Raw genomic sequence first — 11,803 nt, 5'->3', positions numbered from 1 at the left:
GCATCCCTAGGTGGCCTTAGAGGTGAGCAGCATCACACCCCTTTTCCTTTTGCAGTGCTGGGGATAAAAAACTGAAAGTAAAAATCCTTAAGCCAGGGCCTTACTTTATGCTAATGTGCTGAAAAACTGACTTGAGACTTCCTAACCTAGCAGGCCCTGTACGTGTGTGCTCCTTACCTCATCCTCAAGCTGCTGTGATTGATGGTTTGTACTAGACCCAGTGCCTAAGGGTCTGCTAAGGGAACAGTAAGGGCCCCAGACAAAGGGAGCCCCAGTGCCCAAACAAGGGGAGCCTGCCTTTGCCTCAGGGAGCCCAGCTCCCAGGTTTGGTGGCCAGTTGCTAGCTACAAGGAAGTCTTTAAACACCAGACTCCCTCAAATTGCCAGCAAGAGCTACGGTGAAAAACAGCTGTATGAGCACCAAGGAGAGGTGAGAGGGGCCACTGACTAGTGATAAGGTACTTGGATAGACTGAGGGGCTTCTAGAAGCAGTTGAGCAAGGCAGTCCAGGCAAAGCCCCTGTAGATGGTTCCTTATGTTCTAAAGCTGGTCTTTTTTTTTTTTTTTTTTTTTTTTTTTTGGGTATACAGTGTTCTGCCTGCATGTACGCCTGTAGTCCAGAAGAGCCCATTAGATCACATTATGGATGGTTGTGAACTACCATGTGGTTGCTGGAAATTGAACTCAGGACCTCTGGAAGAGCAGACAGTGCTCTTAACCACTGAGCCATCTCTCCAGTCCCCACCCCACCCCCTTTAAAAAAGATTTGTTTATGTATATGAGTGCTCTATCTGCATGTGTACCTGCTGCAGGCCAGAAGAGGGCATCAGATCATATAGATGGTTGAGAGCCACCATGTGGTTGTTGGGAATTGTACTGAGGACCTCTGGAAGAGCAGCCAGTGCTTAAGCCTATCTTGTTTCCAACATGCCCTTCTATTCCACAGTGCTGAACCTAAACGGATACCTATGTCCTATGCAAAGCAGCCATGAGGGCAAACAGCACAGCTGGACTATGTAACTCAGATGACCAGGCAGGTGTATGTAATTGTAACTATGGTCATGTTAACAATACAGAATAGCCAAGAACCAATAGAACTGCTCAGCAATAAGACAAGTGGGCACTGCCCATGGAATCACATAGAGACCTTGCTCTCCCTACCCAACCTAGTTTCCATAATTGCTTAGGGTGGCATGGGAGTGGAACTGGGAAGCTACTTCCCTCACTTTGCTTTCAGGCCCAGGCAGTAGTCAGTCCAGCTGGAGAGGCGGAGGATGTGGGCACCATGGCCTTGTGAAATGTACATGGTCTGAGATGAGTTAGGGAAGGCAGAGAAGCCAGAAAGGCCACTGCTTCTGGGCTCAGGATATGGCCTCCCCAGAGGTCCTGGCTGCTCCTCCGCTGGCCGTGCTTCTTCCAAAGGGGTGACTGCTGGGCCAGTGGTGGTTAGCAGTACACTTGCAGCAGGGGTGCCCCTGAAGAGTCTGTGTCCGTGCCCTGGAAGGAGGAGTCTTGGCTGGCTGGGTACCCTGGTTGGAGGAGGAAGCAGAGGCTCAGAGAGGGGAAGGAGCTCAGCCACGTCCCCCAGCCAGGGAGACGCCTGCTGAGACGAAACAGAGCAAGGCTTGAGCCTGGGCAGCCCACGCCATGTTTAAACCCCAGCTGTTGTCTGTAAAAGGGTAGTGAAGGCCCGGAGGACAGCAGAGGTCGCACAGGGAGCTTCTAGCCCTATTTTGGGAACTTTTTTTTTTCCTTCTTCAAGCCAGTTTCCAAGGTTGCAGTGGGTATGTGATTGCTCAGGCCTTTTTCCACTTGTGACCCCATCCTCACCCGCCCCAAAGGAAGCTAGAAGATCATCTGAAGGGTACCTAATGTAGGTTCCCACCCTCTGGCTAGGTCAGGACCACACCTGGGGTTCCATACGGCCTCAGCTTCCTGGCGATGGCGTCTGCAGTAGTCTCCTGGGAGATCTGCACTGTCAGTTCTAGGGCGGAAGTAATAAGCAGTGGTCATTATCATAGTCTTCTATAAAGCTCAGTCTCTGTCCCTATTCTTGCAGCTCAGTGAAGGGCACTCACTGTACAAAAGGCTAGAGGAGTATGCTTAAAACAAGGGTGTGTGTCTGTCTGTCTGTCTAGCAGGCAGGTGGGTGTTTGGTTAGGCCAGGTTGGTGGTACAAATTATTATTTTTTTTTATGTGTTCAATACTCTGCTTTCGTGTACACTTCCAGGCCAGAAGAGGGCATCAGAAAACATAGATGGTTGTGAGGCACCATGTGGTTGCTGGGAATTGAACTCCGGACCAAGTGTGAACCCCTATGCCTTGTTTCTGCAGAGGCTAGGCCTGAAGGTATAAAGAATTGCTGGGAACGGTGCAATGACCAGAGCTCTCAGCGTTTGCATGCTCCTTAAGTTGTCGGCTTCACGTGCCCAAGAGTTAGTGCTACAGGCTAAGGGGAAGACCCTCAAACAACCCAGCCCACACTCTGATAGCCAGAGCTTTCCTACTAGGGTCCACCTACCGTCCTGGCTGAGGCCAGAGCCCACCATGGTCTCATGGCCACTGTCGGGGGCAGCAGCAGGGGCAGTAGAACGGGCAGAACGCCCCTCCGAGGTCTGGGGGCGGGAGCGGCTTTTGCGGGTACTGATGCGGATGATGCCACGCACCAGGCGGCCCTCTGCGTCTTGCTCATCCAGGTGGTAGTCCTGTGTGATACTGCTGATTAGGTCTGAGATCTTGCTGGTCTTCTCAAGGAATACGGTGTCCGACGTGCACTTGGCCAGCTCGTCAATCTGGTGTACGCTGAACAGCTCTGTCAGCTTCTTGAAAATAAGCACATCAATCTCCCGGCTCGACATGGAGCCACTGCCCATCTCAGGCAGGTCCAGGTCCGATTCATGGAAGGAGTAGTACTCCTCGGAGCCGCGGGGGCTGCTGGTGAAGGTGCTAGGCAGGCTGTGCCTCGTGGGAGGAGGCTCCGCCAGGGGCTCCTTGCAGCAGGAGTCCGTGTCAGGGACTGGGGAGGTGGCCTGGGGATAGGGGTAGACCGGGATGCCCTTGAGTTTAACGTCGGGATAGCTGAAGCTGCTGCCCACGCTGGACTTGACCCGCTGGCCATCTTGGCGGATGGGGGGTGGACGGTCCGGGCTGGGGGGCACACCGTTATGCTCCTTGGCCCAGGTGGCTTCAGCAGACCTTTCAGTGGGGTCCCCAGCAGATAAACAGGGGCTACAGCCCCGCACACAAGCACCACAGCGCTGCAGGCAATCCCTGCAGCGTCGGAAGCAGAAGGCAGCTCTACACCAGTCCCACCCCCAGGGGCGCCAGAGGAAGCAGCAGGTTGGGGGCTCGGTGGCTGGTTCGGCAGAGCCTGAAATGAAGGTGATACTCTCTGGCCCGTGGTGGCCGGGGTCCTTGCGGTCTGGCCTGCGGGTGCGGCGGCCTGGAGGAGGCTGGGAGCGCTCATCATTGGTTTCCAGGCATAGCTCGGCAGGCCGCTCCCAGGGCCCCAAGCGCGGAGGCCCAGATGATGGGCGGGGCTGTCCCGGCCTGGGCATGGCTCAGAGCATGGCTTGCTACAGCCAGGCACCTGCAGGGGAGAAGCCAGGAGGAGGTCAGAGAGAAGCCCCTGGGCTGACCTGAAGAGCTTTAGACTTCTGGGAAGCCTGTGATGAGGATGAACGGAGCATCCTGCAAACCCTTGCAAACGTTGAGATCTTCTTGCCCCAAAGAGAAAGTTCTTTTTGTGGTCTAACTTAGGCTTTAAAATCTCCTGGACTTCTCAATGAACGGCTATTTTTGGAAACAAAACATAGAAGATTAAGTGTGAGTGGGGAATGCAGAGAAAATGGACCATTTGTGCTGTGCTAGTGAGGCTATGAACTGACTGTAAACAGAATAGGGAAGGTAACATGGATGGCCCACATAGCATAAATGAGGCCCTAAGTTCATCCCCAGCACTGCAAACAAAAAACACAAAACCAGCTGGATGGATGGCTCAACAGTTAGACATGTGCACTACTGCTTGACAGGCTCATGGCCACCTGTAACTCTAGCCTCACAGGCATGATGCCCTCTTATGTCTTTCCCCACACTGCACCAAAGGCAGAGCCTCTCCCCACTCTACATGCATACACAAATATATTTAATTTTTTTTTAGATTTGTTTTATGTGTATGAACATTTTGCCTACATATATGTATGTGTGCCACATGTGTGCCCAAGGAGGTCAGGAGAGGGTTAAAGGAGCTCCCGGAACTAGAGTTAACAGACAATTAAGAGCTGTCTGTGGGTGCTGGGAATGGAATCTGGGTCCTCTGGGAGAGCCATCTTTCCAGCCCTTACTCATTTAAAGAGTATATGTATACGGGGCTAGAGAGATGGCTCAGTTTAGCATTGGCTGCTCGCCAGAAGACTTGGCTTCAGTTTCTAGCACCCATCAAGCAGCTCACAACCTTCTTTAACTCCAGTCCTGCGGATCCAATGCCCTCTTCTGGTCTCTGTGGGCACTGCACACATGAGGTGCATATATGTATATTTTATATACATTAAAGTAAATAAAACCTCTGCTGGGAATAGTGGTCTATAGAGGCAAAAGAATCTAGAGAGACCCAGTCTCAAAACAAATAAAATCTCAAATATGTATATAAAATATACATATAATAAAGCGTTTCTAACACCCTCACCCCTCAGAATTACTATATGACTCTGAAAATTCACTCCTTGGTATATACCCAAAAGAACTGAAAATTGCAATTTTAAACAGACATTTGTTTGTCAATACTCATGGTAGCATTATTTACAATTGCCATAAAGTGAGAAAAATTCAGAAGTTCATCAATGGGGGCTAGGGAGATGGCTTGGCAGTTAAGAGCACTGTCTGCTCTTCCAGAGGACCCAGGTTTAATTGCTAGCACCCACAGGGCCACTAGCAACCAACCACATGCAACTGCAGCCCAAGGGTGCTGCCTTCTGGCTACCACATAAAAGTAAAGGTTAAATAAAAAAGAATTCGCCAGGCGTGGTGGCGCATGCAGGCGGATTGCTGTCAGTTCGAGGCCAGCCTGTTCTAGAAAGCGACTCCAGGACAGCCAAGGCTAACACCCTGTCTTGAAAAAAAAAAAAAAAAAAAGACACGCAAAAGATTAAAATGGTAATTTTAGTGTATATTTTACCACAAGCAAGCAAAGCTCTCCAGGGCCCTTACTTCTAAGAACTGTCCCACCTCCCAGCATCACTAAGCCCAGTACTTCTTCTCCTCAACAGATGTCTTTCTGTCTGACTGGCCAAGATCACTGCCATCCTGCCTGCCTTCATAACTTTCATCCCAGACATGGGAACGAACAGGTCTCCCCTTTTACTCAGATGCGCTGTCCTAGAAACACTTACCATCAAGCAGGCCTTGCTTTTGCTTTCTGAAGAGGAAAGGACTGGCTTTGTTAAGACGAGAGGGTCTTGTGTTTGGCCTCCCAGGCAAAACTGCTCTTAAAACTCCTGGCTCCCTTCCTCCCTTCTTCAGTACTGGACTAAAGGAGTGTACGACTGCCCTAGCAAAACCAAGCAGTTTTGGTTCCTTGTCACAAAAATAATCCTAACGGACTGAGGATGATGGCTCTGCCCATGAACAAACCCATTGGTTGGATGCGGAGATGAGATCTGTAATCCCAGGACTCCTGTGCTGAGATAGGAGGCAGAAAGTTACCTGGAGGCTCACAGGCGGGCCAGCCTGGACCACACCGCACAGCAGAGAATCATGAGACCCTGCTCCAACACGGTGGAAGGGGACAACCAGCCCCCAAAAGGTGCCCTCTGATTTCCACAAGTGTGTGTCTTCAAGTGCAGATACAGACACACAAAATAAACAAAAAAGCAAACATCTTTGTCTTAAAATATTAATACTAATCTCCAATCCTCTTTTAATTTGTTTGCTAGGAATCTCAGAACTATGTTTTTGTTTTTGTTTTTTTCCACTGATGAACAGATCCTGGCCATGTGTAAGGCAAGGCAAAACCAATGATAAATGAACTGTACTTGATGGTTCAGTTTTCTAGGAATTCCTTCAAGACAAAAGACCTAGCACTTGGGTGATGGAGGCAAGATTAGGAGTTCTGGGTCATCTTGAACTACTACAAAGTGAGTTCCAGGCTAGCCAGCCCAGTATGTGAGATCGTATTTAAAAAAAAAAAAAAAGCTGACCGGCCAGGCATGGTGACTCACAATTTTAATGCCAGTACCGGGGGGGAAAGGAAATGATCTCTGTGAGTGTGAGGACAACTTGGTCTGTGCAGAGGGTCCTGGCCAGGGCTACACAGTGAGGCCCTGAGTGAACTGCTGAGGCAGCCTGAGGGGTGATGCAGGGCCAGGCTCGAGCCTTGTCCACAGGTAAGGCTTTGCTGGGCAGTAGCTATCCTTAGTCTGTACAGTGAGCCACCATATGGATGCTAGTAATGGAACTAGGGTCCTCTGGAGGAGCAGCCTGTCTCTGAGGCACTGAGCCATCTCTGCAGCCTGCTAGCCTGTCTCTGAGATGCTGACCCTTTCTCCTTGTACCCTGATCTAATCAAACGGAGTCCTATGAGCTCGTGATGTGAAAGGAACAAAGCTGCGGATACCAGGAGCTCTGTCTTCTACTTCCCACCCTGGCCCTTATAAATAGTGTGTCCAGGGCTGGGCAGTGATGGCACACACAAAATCCCAGCACTTGGGAGGCGCAGGCAGGCAGGTCTCTGAGTTTGAAGCCAGTCTACAGAGTGACTTCCAGGACAGCCAGAGCTACAGAGAAACCCCGTCTCAAAACAAACAGACAAACAAAACAAACCATTGTATGCCTTGGGTGAAACAGTGCCAACTCCCCAAATACCAACAACAGTCCTGTTCTGGCCTCCTCTATTTGCTGCAGCCAGTTAAAATTTTAAAGCTCACAAGGTTAAAGAGACCTCCCAGGTGCTGTTTTAAGCAAATGATCAAAGGCAATGTTTCCAATAGTGAGATGAAATGACATCAAATATAGGAAGGACACACTGTGAATTATTCCTGCTTCAAACACATGCTGGGATGTGACCCTCAGGAGAGGGCAGACAGCCCCACTTCAGAGACACAATAACTAAACCCAGCATGATCTGCACAGGGGGAGTAATGGGGACATGGACAATGTGAATTATCAACGGAAGTAAAAATATCATATATTTATTTTGGTTTTTTAAGACGATTTCTCTGTGTGGTCCTGGCTGTCCTGGAATGAACTCACTCTGTAGAGATCCACTGCCTGTGCCTCCTGATTGCTAAAATTTATGTGCGCACATGTGCGCGCACACACACAAGAACGGGTCTCACTATGTAGCTCAGCTGTCCTGGAATTTGCTAAGTTGACAGGGCTGGCCTTGAGCTTACAGAGATCTATCTCACTTTACCTCCTGAGTACTAAAATTAAAGGTATGCTAGCTGAACCATCTATCTAGACCCAGATATATACATTTCTATGAGAAACAAAATAGCCTAGTCTCTTTGCTTAGGAAACAGACACTATAGCTCTTAGGGGCAGTGGAGTTCCCATTGGCAGTGTGAGCATCAATGGCTTAACCCCACCAATCAGCACATCCCTAGAGAGCTCCTGTACAGACAGGTTGGGGAGGGGCGGATATTCCTTGGGCTGGATGGGGACACAGGAGTTCTTTCTTCCTGAAACTTTACAGTCTTCTCTGGGGCCCACTCAGCTTGCTTTCTTCAAGGACCTCGAGGACCTCTACTGCAGTGGGTTTCCACACTTTCTGCTGAGATCTCCTGATGATTGGGTCATCCTTGTAATCACTGTCTCCCCAGGGACTATGATCCTCAGGACCTAGAATAGGGTCAGTTTTGCAAAACACTATCACAGCACAGACACACTCTGTGTGACTTTACAGTAGAGGGATAAAACAAAGGGTTTAGGCTCCAGGCGGATCAGAGCAGCAACCGGGATCTGAGGGAACCACGTGTGCCTGTGTGGGACCCCATATTTGGAAGTCTATAACCTGAAAGAGGTAGTTCCCTCTTGGAACACCTCCCACCCTGTTGTGCCATGGCCAGGCATGGTAGCACACACACTTAATCCCAGTGGATTTCTGTGAGTTCGAGACCAACCTGGTCTACAAAGCAAGTCCAAGACAGCCAAGGTTACACAGAGAAATGCTGTCTCGAAAAAACAAAACCAAAGCAAAAGCAAAAATATACATGGCCGGGCATGGTGGCACACGCCTTTAATCATGGCACTTGGGAGGCAGAGGCAGGTGGATCGTTGTGAGTTTGAGGCCAGCCTCGTGTACAAAGTGAGTCCAGGACAGCCAAGGCTACACAGAGAAACCCTGTCTAGAATCCCCGCCCCCTAAACAAACAAACACACACACACACACTGAAATTGTAATAAATGACTTTGAAGTTCTTTACATTTGAATATGGTGGCACACAGCAGCTACCATGAAGGCTGAAGCAGGAGGGTCCTGACTTTGAGATCAACACTACATTGCAAGGCCTCATCTCAACACAACGCAACGTTCTTCACAATCCAGAAGGACATGACTAGATGTTTTCCCTGCTTTGCTCAGTGTGAGCTTGGGCATGGATTCATTCAGCCATTCAACAAATGCTAAGGAGCTACTGTGCACCCTACACTGCACGGAACAGCAGTAAAACAGACTAACTCCATCACCCCAGGAGAGCAGGCTCTAGGGAAAGTGACTGTTGCTGGCTTACATTAAGCACGTTGCCTGGGATAAATCAATTCTCAAGGCCTTCTTAGTATTATTCCACTATGCTGAAGCACAAAGGTTCAGTAAGTTGTCCAAAGCCACGCTTGTTTCTTTTTTTTTTTTCTTTTCTTTTTTTTTTTTTTTGGCTTTTTGAGACAAGGTCTCTCTGTGTTAGCCTTGGCTGTCCTGGACTCCCTTTGTAGACCGGGCTGGCCTCGAATTTACAGCGATCCACCTACCTCTGCCTCCCTAGTGCTGGGATTAAAGGCGTGTGCCACCATGCCCGGCCCCACGCTTGCTTCTTAAGCTAGGTTCTTGTGTACCCTGGGCTGGCTTCAAGCTCACAGTGTAGCAGGGGATGGGACTGACCTACTGCTTCTCCTGCCTTCACAGGTGCTGGGACCCTAACTCCAGCCTGCTACGTGCTCTACCCCATAGATCCCTGGATCCCACAAACACACTTCTGCTTGTACTCAGCCGGCCCAGCCTCAGACCCCATCCACTCCTCACCCAAGTTCTCAAAAGGGTTCCTCTAACTGCCTCGTCCCATCTGTGGACGTATGAGGAAAGGGCCAGTCAAAGCTGCCAGCGTGAGCAGGCACCTTTCGAGGGCTCGCATCTAGCCCCCCACACACGGTTCGTTCACTTTGTGAGTCTGTGGGAGTATCGTGGCTGCTGACATTGAGCCGGGTCGCTGTCTCTCTCTCCCCTGTACCAAGGGCCTGACTGCCTTTGATTACATTCATAGCCAACACATTTACCATGGGCCCGCACTGTGCCTACTACCGAGAAGAAAGCAGCCAACTGGCCAGAAACCGGCTCTAGTCCATACAATTTCCATGTGAATCACTTACCTTCACCCCACAGCCCAGGAATCCGAAGCTCAGAGAAGGGAGGGGACAGAGCAAGGCACCAAGCTGGGGAGGGACAGGATTTGTTGTGTAGTAGGCTAGGCTCTTCAGCCCAGGCACTTTGCTCTGGGCCACATCTCCAGTCAGAGTGGAAAGCAGAGAAGGGGCACAAAGCCTTGGGTAAGCCAACAATGGTGGCTCACTCAGGTAATTCCAGCATTTGAAAGGCTGATGTAGGCGGATCCCTTGACTTCAAGATTATTAGCTTGGGCTACCCAAGATAGGCCCTGTCTCAAAACCAAACAGACACCAATCAGCCTTCCTATTGTGGTATGTATGGGTAGTGCCTGGCCTCAGTGTCCCTCAAACAGCCCAGGCTACGACTGTCCCTGGTCCTCTCCTCCTGCCAACCTAGTAACACAACTTAGTGGGACCAATTCGAGCCTCTATTTTAGCCTGGGGCAAGACTCTTGGTCCCAGTTCCCTCTTCTTTAAACAGACTCATTTTAGAGTAAGTAGTGAGGCGGCCATGTCCGTAATCCCAGCACAAGACAGGGTGATTAGGAATTCAAAGACATCCTTGGCTCCATAGTGGGTTCTAGTCCTGCCTAAGTCATATAAGACCCTGTCTCAAAAGACCAAAACTAAATATGTATTTAATTAATTGGATATGATTTAAAAAATAAATCCATAAAATAAACCAAACTGAATATATATATATGTGTATATATATATATATATATATATATATATATATATATATATATATATATATATATTTTTTAAACATCTCTCAAAAGGGGAGAGATTAGTGTCTTTCTAGCGCTCGACTGAGCTATCGGTGCTGGGTGTTTCGGGAGGGCCTGGGGAGACTCTCACTCGACGGATGCCCCAAGGTCTGGTGGCCCTAGGACTCTCGGACCTCTCATTGCCTTCGCTTTTTCCGCCAGTCTCTGCAAAAACGGCCTTGGGACTCTCCAGGGACTCTCCTCCCTGTGTCCATTGGACGAGCCGGCTGCACCAGCCTCTGCCCAAGCAAACTTCGGGTCACCAGGCTCGGTCAGCTCAGCCCGAGGGCAGGGCACGATGCACCCCCCCAAAGCGCAGCCCCAGCCGCCCTCCTCTCTGCAGGCACCGAGTCCAGTCCAGCCGGCGGGATACGCATTGCCGTCGGAGCGTGCACCGCCTCGCTCGCCGCAAGCGCCATTGCCCGCGACTCCGCCGCCGTTCCACGTACGGTTCCTGCCCCGGCTCCGGTGTGCCCGGCCTCAGCCCCCAGGCCTCCGGGCCCGCCCAGCCCCGCGCCCATTCGGGCCGCTCCGGCCGGGCCCGCGCACCCGGAAGTGGGCGTCGGGTTCCTAGGAACAGGGCCCGCGCCCCACCGCCGCCGTCCAGGCGCGGCCTCCAGGGTCACCCACCCGGGGCTGCACCGCCCCGCGCCCCCGCGGCCCCGCACCGGACTTACCTGCCCCGCCAGGTGAACCGACTCCGGCCAGCACTTTCCCCGCCCCCCTCTGCGCTCACCTGGGTCGCAGGTGAGCGTCTCGCGGGAGCGCGGCACGGGTCGCCGCTGGGGACATACTTTCCGGCTCCGCGAAGCTCCGCGGTACACCTGGCCGAGGCCCCGCCCAGTCCTGGCCTAGCCCGCAGAGTGAGGCCCAGAGAGGGACAGCCAGGCCACAGTGCTCAGGTCCCCATCTGCTCTATAGTTCGGTGTTCTGGAAGTCTCTGAGAGCCCGTGGAGCGCCTACCAGACCTTAAAGCCCCTTCTGAAACAGCATAGCTCCTGGGAAGCTGACCCTGAGCCCCGAGTCCCTAGCTCTGTTATATGGAACAACTCTCTGTGCTCTTTATTGTAGCCCCCAGCAGACTGTTGCTTTCTTCTCTTCTGTCTCCTCTTTTTAACCTCTGACCTTGAGGGTAAGGTCTGGTCTTGTGTCCCTAGTACAGGACCTGCCTCATCATACCAGATGCCGCCCAAATATTCTTCACTGTTTGAATAGCTAAGCAGTGATCTGTTGTCGATCTGTCTATGTATTCGATTAGTTTTTTGGTTTGTTTTTATTTTTATTTTTTAACATTAAAAAGCTTTTAAATGTATGGTTGTCTTGCCAGCATGCACGTCTGTGCGCCACATGCATGCCTGGTGCCAGCCGAGGCAGGACGCAGAGGAGGGCGGGAGGCCCTGGAACTGGAGCCACAGAGAGCTGTGAGCTGTTAGGTGAGTGC

At 51.0% G+C, this 11,803-nt stretch overlaps 1 protein-coding gene across 2 annotated transcripts; it reads right to left on the bottom strand.

The window, feature by feature from the left end:
- Positions 1–1,227: 1,227 nt before the first annotated feature.
- Positions 1,228–11,154, bottom strand: Kdf1 (keratinocyte differentiation factor 1). Of its 2 annotated transcripts, XM_051171667.1 has the most exons (4): positions 11,040–11,154; positions 2,523–3,793; positions 1,910–1,984; positions 1,228–1,529 (listed from the first exon to the last, which is right to left on the bottom strand). In XM_051171667.1, the coding sequence occupies exons 2-4, from the start codon at positions 3,556–3,558 to the stop codon at positions 1,447–1,449; spliced, it is 1,194 nt and encodes a 397-aa protein (XP_051027624.1). In that variant the 5' UTR covers positions 3,559–3,793; positions 11,040–11,154; the 3' UTR covers positions 1,228–1,446. The 2 variants fall into 2 exon arrangements, with proteins under 2 accessions (XP_051027624.1, XP_051027623.1); XM_051171666.1 differs by lacking the exon at positions 1,228–1,529 and having other exon boundaries at positions 1,767–1,984; positions 2,523–3,590.
- Between the last annotated feature and the right edge of the window lie 649 nt (positions 11,155–11,803).

This window comes from Acomys russatus, chromosome 29 (assembly GCF_903995435.1).
Source record: "Acomys russatus chromosome 29, mAcoRus1.1, whole genome shotgun sequence".
Lineage (NCBI taxonomy): Eukaryota > Metazoa > Chordata > Mammalia > Rodentia > Muridae > Acomys > Acomys russatus.
The sequence above is the reverse complement of the archived record's forward strand: the minus strand, read 5'-3'. Positions and strand labels throughout refer to the sequence as shown.